Source organism: Uloborus diversus, chromosome 7 (genome assembly GCF_026930045.1).
Source record: "Uloborus diversus isolate 005 chromosome 7, Udiv.v.3.1, whole genome shotgun sequence".
NCBI classification, from domain to species: domain Eukaryota; kingdom Metazoa; phylum Arthropoda; class Arachnida; order Araneae; family Uloboridae; genus Uloborus; species Uloborus diversus.
The window spans coordinates 99,914,414-99,931,462 of record NC_072737.1 but is presented as its reverse complement, the minus strand read 5'-3'; the positions used below and the strand labels follow the sequence as shown (position 1 = coordinate 99,931,462).

Here is a 17,049-nt window from a genome sequence, read left to right as displayed (position 1 = left end):
GGTATAGCTTGAGTAGAAAATAGGATTTCATTTTTGGTAACTAGGTGAATCAAGAATTTAAATTAGGCGCACTGTGGCACAAATTTGTATCATTGTTATTTTTTAAATGCACTAAAACTATACAAATGCTCCAAAAATCATAACCAGCTCTAAATTTTATTTTCTGTAGAGAAACATTAAAATTTCAGATTCCTTTCTTATGCAAACGACTGGATTTCAACACACAGAAGCTGTAAACAGTATGTGCAGAAAAATTCAAAAAGCAAATTAATGGTGGGACTAAAAGACATAAAACAAAGCAAAATGTAAAAGGCCAACAAAATAAAGCAATCATTTTTCTTTCTTTCTTTCTTTCTTTTTTTTTCATGATTTTTGTTTCAAATTTGTTCATTAAAAATCTTCCTTCAATATTAATGGGGCTATGGGAGAAGTTTAGTGTTACACACATTAAAAAAAAAGGTTAGAAATCATGGAGGAAGGGGGGGATAGGAAATAACTGTTTACAAAAGAAAGTTAATGCCTCTTGTTTCAGAAAGTTCTATTTTTAGAATAATGGCAGGTATAAAAATTATTTCAAACGAAAAGGGGAGAATAAAAGGGAGAATGCAAACAGCAAAATACTGTGAATAAGCAGAATATTTTTTACCCCTGATCAAAAAATGTTAACCAGAAAGAGACATAGGCATAATAATTAGACAGAATAGGGTTAGTTACTGTTTTTCTGAAGCTATACTAGCATGGGATGTAAAGTGGCTTGCTTACCATTGTCAGTCAAAGCTGCAGCATTGAATACTCCGCCTATGGATAATGGGATCTGAGACTTCTCCAGATTGGGTGCGCTTTTTGACCAGCGCTTGTTGCCATCAATCAGCAGCATCTGCCGAGAATGGCATCGCTCTTTCTGGTGCACAGTACTAGGTCCCCAGGTTTTGCCTTTTAAACCATCAGTTTGCACTAAAAAGAAAACTCAGGATTATGTAAAAAGAGTACATAAACATAGCTTTGAATAACCAGCTATCAAAAAAGTAATAAAATGAAAATGTATTTTCTTTTTTTTTTTACTATACTTTTTGCCTTTATTGGCTTCAAAGGAAAATCAATGTAATAAAAAATCAGGTTACTTTAAATATTTCTCAGCATGTGTACATATATAATAATCAATCTATCCAAAAGTGTATCATCTTGTGCTTAAGTAATTATAATTAAGGAATTATTCAATCATACTAATAATATTGAATCAATCAAATAATATTTATTGAGAGAAAAAAAAGGGGGTGGGGAGGGGGAACCTCAAAAATACTAGACATTTGTTAATACTCCTGTGGGCAATACTGATTTTAACCAACAAAATAGAATCCTCTTCTAAACAATATCCATCTTCCCCCAGTATAGTTTAATGTATAATTTCTAAAACTAAATATTCCAGAAAAATTGAAAGGAATTTACACTACCTGGCTGAACAAATCTTGCATTGTCGGATTATGATGATAAACGTTTCCTCTTTATAGTAATTTATAATGAAGTTCAAACACTTAAAAAAATTTTGGGCAGTTAATTGCTTTTTAAAATAAAAATATTGTTAACTGAACAAAATAAAATGCAAAAATGACCTTATAAGTGGGCATGGAGACCATGAAATGATCATATAAGTGATAACAAAATATACAGAATTCCTTATTGAGCCAGTTGTTGCTTTTCAAAAGTGACCTTATAACAACATTAGAATAACTAGTATGTTGTGGCCATCACAAAACTTTCTTCTATATTTTTCTTTTTTTTTCTGATCCCTCCAAATGCTTGACGAGGAAGCAATATTCCCAACAAAAACAAAATTACACATGAAAAAACTTGACGACCATCCCAATGTCTGCATTATTGCAAAAGCAAAGCAAAGAGCGAAAATTGAAAGTTATTTTAAAAGCCTTGCTTGAATTAATTACAAATATTTTATTTGTTAACAAACATAAGATGGCAACAGTTAAAAATTTTAAATCGAGATAATATTTCCAATCATTCCTATACATTTAAAATCACGAGAAATAAGCAGACGATAATCTATTACGATTTATCTTTCTTATTGTTGCACTAATAAAGCTATTTTTATTCGCTAAAAAATAATGATAATAAAAATAAATCAGCACCTCTTGGCGCGATTGGCGCCAAAATTTAACCAAAGTCTGCTTACATATGGATTCACATATATTCCAAATTTCAACCAGAACGTAGCATTACTTTTTGAGATAGGGCACTCACAATGAAAAAAAAGAACGGGCGATTGCGCTACCCCCTTGTTAGCTGTTGACACCAAAATAAAATCAGCTTTTATACCCACTAAGGGCTACTTGCCAATAAATTTTTCTTTCATTCCGTTCATTATTTCTTGAGATACAGCAGTCACATTTGACGACAAAAAACGTTCTATAGCTCAACCCCCGTTTGAGTTATTGACACCATAATTGAATCAGCACCTGTTCCTGTTACTGGCAACATATGGACCAAATTTTGTTTGATTCCGCCAGTTACTTCCTGAGGAATAGCAATCACGCGTAACTCAAAAAACGTCCCATTGCTCCACCCCCCTTGGAGGAATTCGCTCCAAAAACCAATGGGCACAAGTTCACATAGGGGCACATATGTGTACCAAGTTTCGTGCGATTTCATGCGGTAGTTTTTGCTGTAGAGCGGCCACAAAAAACTGGTCACACACAGACGTGACACACAGACAGACAGACATTTTCCAAAAATAGTCGAAATGGACTCAGCACACCTCAAAACGTTCGAATCCGTCAAAATTCGAAATTCGAAAATTTGCAGGAATCCAATACTTTCTTCTATATATTAGATATAGAAGAAAGTAAAAATGGTCCAAATAAATCATAAATGCAATATATCCTTAAACAAAATAAATTTAGTTATGTAATAAACTTTTGGCATACTTACAGGCATAAGCTCTAAGACGAGGTAGATTAGGAGAGGAGGGTGGGCTGTCAGGACTAGATGGATTGTGTAAACTCTTTAGGTTTCCCCTCACAGTTGGACTTTGCTGAACTGTGATGTTGTGCCGAAAATCTAAAAAAGTAAATCAGATGAAGATTAACCCAAAAAGTAATAATAAAAACTATCAAAATCATTTAGCTACGTAACAGATGTCAATGCTTTCATATTTTATCAGTATGTGAATCAGTTTTATCAGGTTTCATTTGAAGAAATTTAAACTTCATTTTTAGTTGAAAAGTATTAAAATAAATAAATAGCATTTTTTGGGGAGGGGGGGGGGGGGCAAAGGGATGTTTTTTGGTTTCTGAATAAAGTTGAAAAATAAATAAAAAAATAATTTTTTTTTTCAGTCTGAGTGAAAATACTACGGGAAAATTTGAATTTTTTTGAATTCAACATATGTTAAAATCCATAAAAAATTAAGAAATACGTTTTTTTTTGCCCAAAAAAATTCTTGGGCCGAGAAACAGGCCACCAAAGTTGGTGGTCCTCTCATGATTTCCCACTTGGGATTTTCGTCAAAATTTTTAAAGTCCATTATCTCAGAAATGGTAGAACATATATTGTTGCGGTTTGTTTTATTTAAAATGATATTTTTTCTTGTTTAAAAACATATGCACCATTTTGAAATATGTGCTTTAGTTTTCTTTCTACAGTATTTTGAAAAAAAAAAAAAGAGCTTAAAATATTGATTTTGATTTTTCTCAAAAATGCCAATTTCAAAAATTTTCATTTTTTTTTTTTTTTTTAAGTTTATTAGTACTACTGAGAACTACGTTCCTTGAAAAGGAGCGCTTCCACTTTTTCGCTTCACAGATTTTAGAGGCATTTGAAAAAATGAGGGTTTTTAAGGAACTCTTTACGTAATGGCACACCTGAAAATTCAAAAAAAGAAAAATAAAATTCGCAACAAGTGGCCAGAGAACACTTTTGACTCAGTCATATAGCGAAACTTTCATTTCGAGTTGCCATGTTATCCAGGATATTGAATTTAGTGGAAACAAAATGGCGTTGCGCTTAATGATTCTTTCAGTGCTACGCTGAAAGGTTGCGTGGGGAAACCAGCGAATCGGCTGGAGGCTGCGTTCTTGTTTTCATAAAAAAATAAAACTTCTGGATAAAGTGGAGACTCAAAATGAAAATCTCGCTATATAACTTAATTAAAAGTGTTCTCTGGCTACTTGTTGCGAAATTTTTTACTAATTTTCAGGTCTGCCATTACGTAAAGAGTTTCTTAAAAAGCCTCATTTTTTCAAATGCCTCTAAAATCTGTTAAACGAAAAAGTGGAAGCTCTCCTTTTCAGGGAACGTAGTTCACAGTAGTACTAACAAACTGTAAAAATGAAAATTTTTGAAACTGGCATTTTTGGGAAAAATAAAAAAAATTATTTAACATTTTTTCTCTCAAAAGACTGGAAAAAAAACTATAGCACACATTTCAAAATATTGCATATGTTTTTTAACAAGAAAAAATATCCTTTTAAATAAAACAAACTGCAACAATATATGTTCTACTGTTCCTGAGATAATGGACTTACGAAAATCTCAAGTGAGAAATCATGACAGGACCGCCATCTTTGGCGGCCTGTATCTCAGCCCAGGAATTTTTTGGGGCAAAAAAAAATGCATTTCTTAATTTTTTATGAATTTCAACATATGTTAAATGCAAAAAAATCCGAGACCATCATGTTACACCCTTTGTTGAATTGAGATGGATTCTACCAATAATAACCCTTACTTAGGGGTGGTAACTTACTTCTAAATACCCAACTTTCGCCTTCAATTTACGAGTCAAACCGCACCATGCTGAGGACACTCACTAGTGAGATAAATTCACTTTATATACCAGTTTGTTGGCACTCTCAGCTTCAATGAGAAGACATCTGCCCCCAGCTCAGTTATTCACTATTCCTGACCGAGGAGTTCTAATAAGAACCAAACTGCAGTCTCAGGATGTGATAACCAGACTGTCTGGTACATAGTTCTGCCTTAACCCTGGCTTAGGTGCTCTAACTTATTGCTACATACATTTAAGCTAAAAATTTCAATAATTATTTTGCAATAATGATGTGACTGGTCGTGAGAGCCTTGATAAAGAATGCTTCTTTTCTTTACAAAAAAAAAAAAAAAAGCTGTATCTTAATATTTTAGCCATATTGACTTGTTTTAATAACAGAAAAATTAGTATACAAATCTCCCCAAAATCTATCAAAAACCTCACCATTATTCTTTTTAAATCAATTATTTACTAAATGCAGTGAAAATGAATAACTTTCAACTGTCTCAACTGTCGAAAACGCAAACGGAGCAGGTTTAGGCTCACTGTAAGCTATGCATTTCATCTACGCTGTCACCTCCATTTGACACAGGAAATAAGCTATAGTATCATAAATATTCTAGCTGTTAAAATGGTGTTAAAATCGAGTTTCAATAAATGGTTCCTATTCTGGGCTGCTGAGTGCTAAAAAGCATGAAACTGCAGTCCTCGGATGGAATAACTGAGCTGGTGGTGTATTTTAAGAGAAAGATTCTTCTTAGTAATAAATGAAAAGTAAGATGTATACACACCTGAGGGCATACTGATTTGTTGACCTCCATATTTGAGCAGCTTGAGTCTGCTCTTCTTGAATTTACCTTTCCGCTTCTTTGGCGTGGGACGGTCTTGTTGCTGTTGGAGAATCATAATGTTTAACTCTCGCTCCAGCAGATCAATCTCCCTTTCCTTCAGTTCCAACTCTCGCTTTTTCAGTAGCTCCTCATGGACCTTCTGCTGTAGCAAGGCTTTAGTCAACTCCTCCTCTCGACAACGAAGCTCCTGGGAAAAAATACATTTTTTTAAAAACTTTATGGCAGTATTTTTTTTACCATCATTTTAAAATTAATTATAATTTTTTATTTATGAATCCAAATGCACCTCAAGAATGTCCAAATTCGAGGTGGGCAATGTCGTTCTTTTTAATCAGCCGTCCAACAGAGCATTGTTCATTCTTGTGATCCGTTTATTTAACTCGTTCATTTGAGCAACTTTGTTCATTTAAAATAGTTGAAAGTGATCTCTCTGCAAAAAATGCTCACGACCATTCGAAATGTTTCATTAGATCAGTAATATTATTGGAAGGAAAAATAACTAAAATCATTTAAAAGTAATAAAATTTGACTGGAAAAATTAATCAAAAAATATTTTAGAGTCAGATGCAGAATGTTCAGATAATCACAATTAAGCTGCTTCTTTGTCAGCAGCATGCCCTAAAAGGAGCCTCAAACGTTTCGGAATGCGTTGCGAGTCAGCAAGTAAACCAGGCAAAACATTGATATAATATGAAGCAAATGTTGAACTAGTGTTATTCAAAGAAACTCAGTATACAATTTGAAAAAAGACAAGATGACATTAATTTTAAAAGATTTTACGTAGTTACAGCCAGTTTAATGTTTTCAAAAACTGGTTTCAAAACAAAGTTTAAAAATAAAAGAAAAAGTAAACATATGTTTTTTAAATAAAAACTGGCGCAAGTTGTCTAAACTGACCTTTTTTTGACCCCAAAACAAACATCTGTCAACATGACATCTGCTCAAAAGAGGTGCGTTCCTTGAAATATTTTTTTCCCAGCTACAGCACTGTATATATCATATAGTATTACCGATAGGCTTGCCAGATTTCTGAAATGTTCAACTGGGTCACTGAACTGCCCCCCCCCCCCCCCCCCCCCCCCAGCATTGCTAGTATTCAAAATTCCAGCTGCTGACTTTTGGAGTGTTTTATATGGCAGTTTATTCTCAATGATATAAAAAGATGATTACTAACCATGAGCCTAAAATAGTGGTAATAAAAAATGGCATAAGCAGATAAAATTTGAACATATCACTTCTTAGGTGTAAATATTTGAAATTTATTTTAGTTAGAAAAAAACACTTTGAATGAGGAATAAAAAAATTTACAATATTTAGATATAATTTTCATTTTATAGGATTTTTTAGAGTCTTTTTTAACATGCTTTTATTAGCTAGACTTGTATGTTTGTGAGTAACTCTTGTTTGCACTAAGAGCTAGTGGCTTATTACTGTTAGTACATACCACCATTTATAAGCGTTCGTGGCCGAGCGGTCTAAGGCGCGGGTCTTCACGGACGTTCACCTCCGGTAATCATTGGGCATGCGTTTTAATCCCGTCTACACCGAAATTAAATTTATAATCTTGCAACTCAATTTTCGCCCGCTTTTTGTGATAGGATTCTTTTAAAATTTGGAATGCAACCTCAGACCTGATGACAGTGCAATATTCTATAATCAAATTGATTCATTAACGATAAGTTATTAGTTTATTCTATTTAACACACTTTTATTAGCTTAACTTGTATGTTTGTGGGTCCAACTTTCCTTTGGACAGTGGCTTATTAGAATTACTTACAACATAAAAATCAGAGCTGCGGAGTGTAACAATGTTTGCACATGAATTTAACAGAAAGCATTCAAAATGTCTGATGCAAATAATGCAATAGAATAATAAGACACATTCTATTATAAAAATTGAACACACGCACAAAGATTTCATATAAGAGTTACAAGTGCTAGCAATATTCAGTATCTAAATCTTATTTGAAAAAAAAAAATAGTTTGAAAAAACTAAAAAAACACGCTTATGTAGCAAAATGAACTAAAAAGTAAAAAATAAAATAATAATTTTAAAAACTAAAAAAACTTGCTTTAGTAGCAAAATGAACTAAAAAGTTAAAAAATAATCTTTGGATAACAAGTATATAAAGTAATTGACCAAACACTTAATTTTACTGTAATAGAAAAAAAGCGTGGAGGGCTTCTTATCAGTTGTCTTAAATTTCTTCCACTTGTTATCCATACAAAAATGTAAATAGGCAGTCCCCATGCTTTTTTTTTTATTACAGTGAAATTAAGTGTTTGGTCAATTACTTTGCATACTTGTCATCCAAAGATTATTTTTAACTTTTTAGTTTATTTTGCTACTAAAGCATGTCTTTTTATTTTTTTAAACTATTATTTTATTTTGTTTTGATCTTGTTGTAAAAATCATCAAAAGCTAAACCGGTACTATTTTCATAACAAAAGTGATAGCTAGTGACCAAGTCAATGTTACAAATGATAAAGTAATTATCCTAAATAATCCTTCACAGTTAATAATTTTTAGGTACATTTTTAGGTCATTTGTAATCAAATTTATCTTTTTTTGGGACGTGAAGTAAACCGGCCGGGACACCGGGATTTTGTCTAAAAACCGGGACTGTCCCAGTCAAACGAGGACATCTGGCAAGCCTACCAATAGACCATGTATAGCGAAAAAAGTTCAAAATATATCCATAGCTCAGCCGAGTACCAGAAAGCTTAACTTTTTTAAAAAAATGATCACCTAAATATTAGGGAGTTTCAAAATTATTCCACACACAGTACCAATAAGAATAGAAAAACTAAAAACTTTGACAGTTTTTCAAATGGGGGAAAAAATTCGAAAGTAATAATCCTTATTAAAAAATCTCTGGACATTGAATGTTAAATCAGCGACTTGCAAGTCGCCAACCAAGTTAAAAGTAAAGAAAAGACAGAGAAGGGAGAGAAAGATTTTAGCAGTGCGTGGGACAGGAAGTGGAAATTCTAAACATTTTGTTAGTAGCCCAAACAAGTTACACAAAACATTACTAATGGATACACTGGAAAATTGCAAATGAACTGTAATGAATAAAAAAATGATGAATAAAGAAATGATGAAAAGTAAAAGGGTTCGAAATGAATATATTGTACTGCACCGAAAAAAAAGAAATTTGAGATTGATTGAGAGTTAAAAATTTGAAGATGAATGTAATTTCTTTTTTAAAATGCGGTTTTATCACACGTGCATCAATACATTGTTCCAAACTGCACACCGTTCAAAAGAACAGTTGTTCATTTTTTTCGTGAACGAACGGATCTGTTCATTTTAAAGATGTTCTTTTTGACCCGTTCGTTCATGAATGACACATCCCTAGTCCAAATATACCTCATGTGCACATGTGGAGAATTTTTTATGTTTTTAAGTACAGTATAAACCTGAATTAATGATTTTCAAGGGAGTAGAAAAAGTTATCATAAAATAGAAGAACATATGATGTTTAATGCAGCAAAATTGGGACTAGTGAAATGTATCATTAAATTGAGGAAATCGTTAAATTGAAGTTATACTATATTTTAAAAAAGTCACATCTGCTAATATTTTATGATATACATTTAACAAAATCAGTAGTAAGATAATGGTTATTAAAAAAAAGCTTCACTGTAAATCTATTTGCTGGCAATTAAATCATGTATCACTCCATATGAACACTATCTGTGACTGAAGAAAAAATGCTGATTTGAAACATCAAGTTAGCTACACATCAACACCAACAGTTTGCACAGCATGGAAAATTAACACATTCGAAAACAAAATGACACATGGACTAAAGGTATGAACCACTTCAAAGAGTTTTTTTAAGGAAATTATTAAAAACTGGGCTGGGAAGAGGGAATGGGATTTTTTTATTTTATATACCATAGCTTATATAGCAAAGAATGCAAGAAAACAAGAAACAAAGGATTCATCTAACAAGATTGCTACTTCTTAAGGGATTGCTTCTGAAATGCTGGTTACAAAATATTCACTAGTGACCATGAGCGCTCATATGCAAAATTGTTAGGGGGGGGGGCTCAGATATTTTCCCCGTGGAAGCAGATTTCAGGTCAGATTAGAGTCATTAACATTTGACATTTCTAATAACTTATTCATTAATGGCTGGAGAAGAAATGCTTTTACATTTTTGCAAAGAAAACACTAAAAGCAAGGAAGTTCTCATTTCTAGGAGGGCGGGGCTTGAGCCCCTTCTTGCCCCCTAATATGGGCGCCCTTGCTAGTGACTCATTTTTCAATAACAACAAGGACTCTGGTTCTGATGGATCCAGTCAGTCCTCATAATGACATCACTGCAACTGGAGAAATTTTTTTAAAAGTAATATACGCAGGTGACGTAAATTATTCGAACCAATCCTTGGGTACTTTGCTAATTAACCTTTTAGTAAAATTAGTATACAGCACCAAATAAAATCTTAGACAGCTACCTCCAACATGCAACGTGAGGCGCTACCACTCTTATCGGAGCAACCAACAAATTCAAAGTTCTCTCGGATTATTGGCTGGTCATTGATCCAGAGCAGAGCTTCCCAAAATTTATAGCCAGTGGACCCCTTTCATAGACCAGTATTTAGTGTGGACCCCTATGATTAGAGTGAATACAGCTATGTGAAGGTTATACGTAATATTCGCTGATTTTTCATTTTGTTCCATTTTTGTTACCTGTTGTACTTTAGCTTTACTGTACGAACTTGCTAATTTGATTCCCACTGAAAATAAAGCACAAAAAAAAATGTCAATTCCAACATTTCACCTTTGTTAGTACGTAATCCAAAACGCGTTTCTTCAAAATACCTCAAAAATTCATGTATGCCTACACTGTCCTTTATTACTGCCTTACATTTTTCTGAGTTAAAGGGTTCTAGAGGTGTGTACTGTGAATTTAAATTGTGGTTGCAGCATAATCTTACAACATTGTATCTTGAGATGTCAGGCTCAAGTAAATCTCAAAGGACAACTCTATACTTTGAAAGTAAGAACTCTGGTTAAATATCATTCAACTTTTTTCTTGACGTTTTTGGCAGACCCCCAAAGCAGTCAGCCGAAACCATACCGAACCCACCAGGATTACACTTTGGGAAGCGCTGATCCAGAGAAATGCCGTTTCATTTACACAGATTATAGTATAAGAGGAGTATTAATAATTTTACAACATTTAAGAACTCATATGAAATTTCTCAAACCGCAGAGTCATCTAAAAGATATTTATGTTTTTAGTGTGAGCACTCAAAATTGAAGGTCTTAGCAATGACATATTGTTGACTCTTATTTTTTGACGCGGATTTTTTTTATTTGCAGGTACTAAAAGTGATACGTTGGAAACAACTACATGCCACACACAAAAATTACTCTATGCCTCCCTAAAAGAGCGCCATCAGTCTGGAAACCAGTGCAGTTTTGTAAATTTAAGAGAAAAGTGCCTTAAGAGGCGAGATATTATTTTATGACATGAGAAATAATAACTTACCTTCTCTTTGCAGCGTAGCTCATGAAACATTTCCTCTATCTCACATTTCCATTTCTCTTGCTCGGAATGAAAAGATTCTTGGGGTGTGTTCATAAAGGAAGATCGAGATATGGCCTCAAGGGCCTTCAAGATGTTCACAAAGGTGGGTCGAGCATGAGGGTCAGGGTTCCAACAGCCTAAAAGATTTGGTTTCATAAACTGGTTAATGATTTTTTATAACAAACAATTAGTTCACAAACTATTCCATTGAATCCAGTAAAAAAGTTGTAAAGTGATACTTAAGGCATTATAAGGCAAGAAAAGCAACAATTAAATTTTAGTACAAAGATCAGCATATACTACAAACTTTGTTCAAGATTAAATAAACTTTGAAGTTAATATTTATAAAATTTATTTTTATTACCTTTTTATATAATAAACAACCCCCCCCCCCCCCCTGTTTGGGCCCTATTTGACTATCCCAGGCAAAAACTCTTTTTAAATTTCTAAGAGTTTTAATTTGTTTATGGATATAAACAGTACAAGGATAATATGAAAACTGTAGAAACCAGAACGGAAGCTTACCTTTCATAAGACATGAAAATGGCGTAGGACAGGTGGATGGAATGGGCAGAGTAAGTTTATTCACAGCAACTCCATATGCAACAGCCAATGCATCAATGCCTTTGTAGGGTGTCTCCCCAGTTAGGAGCTCCCACAACAGCACACCATAACTGCAACAACATAATAGATGTTAGGAAATACAAAGTACCATATCAATACAAACAATATACTAGACATACAGATACTAGAGTTTCATCCTTGATCTGAACTAATCAGTGCAGAATTTTTACTAATAATAAAGCTGAAAGTCTCTCTGTCTGGATCTCTTGTCTGTCAGGATCTCTGTGACGCGCATAGCGCCTAGACCGTTCGGCCGATTTTCATGAAATTCGGCACAAAGTTAGTTTGTAGCATGGAGGTGTGCACCTCAAAACGATTTTTTTGAAAATTCGATTTTGTTCTTTTTCTATTCTAATTTTAAGAACACTTTCCTGAGCAAAATTATCATAACATGGACAAGTAAGTTACCAAGTTATCATAAGGTGGAACCGTAACAGCAAGTCAATAGGCGGGAAATTCATCATACATTACTTGTAAATATACCAGACGAACCAAAAGACCTTTTAATTTTCTACTACAGGTAAAGTCGTGCGGATACCACAAGTAGTCAATAACAGAGATAGAAGAAGGTATCCTCTCATAAAAGCTGCGATTAACTTCAAACAGGGAGCTAAAATTAATTTAGTACACCAGAGACAGTTCACAAGAAATGGTGCCGTTCAACAGGTAAAATGAAGGCAGAACTATAAGCAATTTATTACCTGGCTAAGGCAAATTCGCTAAGAAGTGGGGCGAAGTGGTGAAAAGTATCTAATGACAGATAGATAGTAGAAAAACATTTTTTTTGTGAGCCATAATTTTCACGAAAATGAAGATATAATGTAATTTGAGATCAAAAAATTTGGCGAATTTTTGATGAAAAAAACCGAAAGTCGAAGCAAAAATACATCATGAGGCATAAATTTTTGCAAGTACGATGGACTCGTGAAAATGACTTGATTATGAAGATGTGAACTTAATTTTTTAAAATTTTTTATAATTAACAAGAATATATGACAAACAAAATGCTGAAATTTCGATTTTGAGGTAAAAGGACAACTAAACAAGTACTTTTACTTTGGGCGATTAGTGCTGTCATCTATCGTAATATAACACTGGATTGTGGGCTGAAAATTCTTAGGAGCAAAATGATCCTGATTTTGATAATGCACCAAATGTCTTTATAGGCAGAAAAAATAGGTTATTTTTTTCGCTTTATAAAAAAATACTTTAAAATATAACAGCAGAATTGTTTTAGCTCAGTTTCGAAGCATGGCTACATACAAGAGACTGACTAAGTTACCACCTGACGATCAACAGACGAATTTAAACACAGGAACTGCCCAACTAGCACAAAATCCTCTTGCGGTTACACTTTTAATTTTGTTAAACCGTAATTAATTTTAGATTAATGTTCTTTGTATCTACAGATAAGCAACAGGGGGAAAAATAGCCAAACAAAATGTTAAATGATTTTGAAAAAATAGCTACCTCCAGACATCACTTGCTTTAGAAAATGTGGAAGATTTAATAACTTCAGGAGCCATCCAGGCATAGGTCCCAGCAGCAGACATTCTGGTAGTCTTGTACACCTCTCTTGCAAGGCCAAAATCTGTTATCTTTAAGGTTTTATTCTGCAGATCATTCACACCAACAGGTTCACTCAAAAGTACTAGAAATGAAAGGATATTTATTAATTAACATGCAAAAAGGTTTTCCCAAAGTGAAATACAAATCTAGGGGGGTGAGTAATGGGGGAAATTTGCCAGTCCCCCCTCCCCCCCCTCGTTGGAGACCCATCCTCATCAGGGAAAACTCCTAGTTCCATCAGAGAACTTCAAAAAACGACAATGCAAAAATTGAATTGCTCTTTCAATCACATGTTCGTTAAATAAATACTGCTGAAATCGTTATTTGCTACTTCCAAAAAAGAAAGGTTTTTCAGCAATTTCCCGAGCGGTTGTCTACTAATAATATCCTCTTATCGGGAGCTCTGAAGTATTGCGTAACCATTGATGGTTGTGGGTATTGCCGCGACGTGAAGAAATAGAGAGTACGAAAACAAAATAAGATCCCCATAGGTAAAAGGGTTAGTTTCGTCCCCGGCTGATGCTTGTCCTTGACCTAATGCTGTGGCCTGAGCATCAGAAACTATTAACAACCACGGGGCGATAGGGGGAAGCCGGTAATGCCACGTGTTCTTAAAATTGGGTCTGATGAGGCGGATTTTAAGCGGGAACTTGAGGGCCTGCTTGTATTCAATGAAAGGCGTTTTCATCCACACTCTACAGAAATGTTTTCCTATCGTTATTCAGAATGATAAGATGTTCTTTAGTGTTCAGTAATTAAAAAGGTAAGAGATTAGTCTTAGTTTTTCAGTTTGTTATTTAATTCAAGTCACAAGTGCATATGCTTTTTCCTTTTAAAATACATGTGAGTAAAAAAGGATCACGTTGTGACATGGTTTAGTGGTTATAATTAATAATCGTCGTATTACGCAATACCGTTATCCGATTTTTTTAATATTAAATGACAGCCACAGAATGTAACTGCTGTCGGGACATTCAAATTGTAGGTAACTCAGATTTCAGTATTACCAACTGAATTCAAACAATTCGATGATTTGTGTCGATGTCGATGAATGTTTTCGTCTTCTAAAATGCAATCAAGCAGGGGCATGCACAGAGAGGGGGAGGGGGACACCTGTTAGCCAGGATCCGAGCCTGAAGAGAGCCCAAATTTTTAAAAAATGTGCAGTAAAATTTTTTAGAGACTTAATACTTTGTAAATACTTTGGAGGTAGGCTCATAAAAGTCATTTGTGATGGCCCTAAAATTTCTGTGAACATCCGTGTACACATAAGACAAATTATAAATTCAAAAACAGGATAGAAGGATCAACAGTCGGTACCCATACCTTTTTGACAAATCAACTGTAAAATTTGAATGGGCACCGATTGTTGATCCTTCTAATTTTGAATTTATGATTTCTCTTTAATTTGTGTATCGATTATAAAACTATTTCAATGGTGTAGTTATTAAGTAGTACTTAATAACATTCTAAACTACTGGGCTTATATTTTTTTTCTTTCTAGTTTTTAGTCAAGTTTTTTTGTTTTTATTTAAGAATTATTTTTTATTTTACTCTTTTTAGTTAATTTTCATTGACATGGGTATCATGTTTACAAGAAGGCAAATTTTGCAATCTTGTCATTTCATTGAGTGAGTTTACATCCTGAGGATTAAGTAACTTGCGGTGGTCTAAACTACTGATTATTAGTCCCTCCGGTTCAGGGTTGGCACGTTTTTGCCGAGGCGGTTAAAACCACTGGTAGAAACCGGTTAAAACCGGCATGGCAAAAACCACTTTCTGCCACATTTGCAGCAGAAACTGGCAAAAACTCACAAAAAGAAAAATAATTAAATTATTGACATGCAATATGAAGTGCATGGAAAAAATAATTATTAAGCTAAGCACAATTTAATAACGATATTACCACAATTTAAAATCAAATGTTACACAGTTGCTTCTCAGAAAAGGTTGTTTCTAAAATCTAAACAGTTTCTCAATCTAATACGTACAAATGAGAAACTTTAGAATATTCCTGCAACAGAAGAGCTAGCAGGCAATGCATGAAGGAACAAGCAATGTTCATGAAACTTTCATCTCTGTATTTTTTTTAACTAGGCCACCATGTAGTAACTGGGGTAGTGGGAGAAATTCGACTGGAAAAATAAGTTTTGAGAAATAGTAGTGTTCCCGCTAGGCCGTTTTTGAAGGGCGCAGCGCCCTGCCCTTTTCCATATCAGCAGAATGCGCCCTGCACTTCTTTTAGATTGTAAAATGCGCCCCGCCCTTTTCAAAAATAAGAAATTGCACCCTGTGTTTTTAAAAAGATGCCCCAACCATCGTTTCGACCTGCCGCGATATCGGACAATTTTATTTGTCCAGCGATCGTCTGCAAAAACGCAAATGTCTTATCCTTGTTCCCAGAATTTCACCCTGAAAACGGCCCCATAAACAAAAGGGGAAGCAAATACCTAGGCTAAGAGAGGATGAGATTCTCAGAATTCAAACAGGTTTATCAGTAGGAAACAAAGGCATGTTCTTCCCTTCTACTGAGGGTGGGTTTTTGAAAGGTTGTGGGAAGGAGTAGGGTCTTCTGGGAAGGGAGAGATCTTTGTTTCATTCCTTCCCATCCTTGATCTTCTGAGAATCAACAATGAGAGAGGGAATAGTACATTTCCTAACATTTCAGCCCTTTGTGTCTGTTTTTCGTCTGCACGTGGAAATTAGGCTTAGCTCATTTTAGCGCATTGCTAGTGATTGTGTAACAATCTTTTCACATCTGTTTCTGGAAAGTTAACTTTCTGATTATTTCCTAAGAAGAACTTAGTACAAAGCTTACTAGGCTAAAATGCAAGAGTATTTTTTTAATATCTTGGATTTTTAATTCCCCCCCCCCCCAAAAAAAAAAAACATTTGAAATGGAAACATCGCATTGAGAGGGCTTTCATCAATTCTTTCCTTTTTGCTAAATATTTTTATTATCTTTGTATATGTGTGTGTGTGTGATTCATATAGCAGATTATTTAAAACACTTATTGACATAATAAAAAGCATACTTTTGACATACTTGTGCTTTTTTCTAATTAAAATAATCTCGCACTGTTTCTTTTTCTTTTATAAATATTATACAGTTGATTTAAAACAAAAATCACCAAATTAAAATGGCAAAATATTAAATTTTCACAAAAATTGTCTGAGATAAAATCTTAGCTTGGCCCAAGCTGCTTATGCATTGCATTTAGGAGCGCATATATCTGCCAACACATTTGTGTTATGAATTTGAACTCCAAGACTAAGAAATAGAGCTCAAATAAAGTATTTTTAGTTTTGCAACTTGCTACCACTGCATTCTTGAAGCACTGCACACAGCATTTTAAGTTAATTATTCTATTTGAAGTGTAATATATTTAAAGAAGGAGAATTTACACTCATCACAATTTTGATGTCTACTAAAATACTTAATGGCACAATGCACATTACTAAGCAGTTTCTTTGGTAGGAAGGGGAGATCAGTAATTAAATATTGTTCTTAAATTGAAATTCAAAGCGTTTTGAAATGCCTAGAATTTTTTTTTTTTACTCTTATGGTTAGTTAAAATTATGGCTTGAAAAGTATTGAAAAACACACAAAGCCAAGTTTCAGCATTAACTAAATGTTCCTATGGAGTGTGGAAAATGTGCTTAGCTTAGTTGGCATTTGTGTGTG

General features: G+C 33.9%; 1 protein-coding gene across 1 annotated transcript in view; it reads right to left on the bottom strand.

The window, feature by feature from the left end:
- The window catches only part of LOC129226005 (mitogen-activated protein kinase kinase kinase 11-like), a 44,205-nt gene that overhangs the window by 15,608 nt on the left and 11,548 nt on the right, over nucleotides 1–17,049 (bottom strand). Inside the window, exons 2-7 of the mRNA XM_054860580.1 lie at nucleotides 13,266–13,446; nucleotides 11,697–11,845; nucleotides 11,133–11,308; nucleotides 5,566–5,812; nucleotides 2,941–3,069; nucleotides 763–954 (exon numbers count right to left, since the gene is read on the bottom strand). Coding sequence (XP_054716555.1) covers nucleotides 763–954; nucleotides 2,941–3,069; nucleotides 5,566–5,812; nucleotides 11,133–11,308; nucleotides 11,697–11,845; nucleotides 13,266–13,446 — 1,074 coding nt within the window. The remainder of the gene's footprint in view (nucleotides 1–762; nucleotides 955–2,940; nucleotides 3,070–5,565; nucleotides 5,813–11,132; nucleotides 11,309–11,696; nucleotides 11,846–13,265; nucleotides 13,447–17,049) is intronic.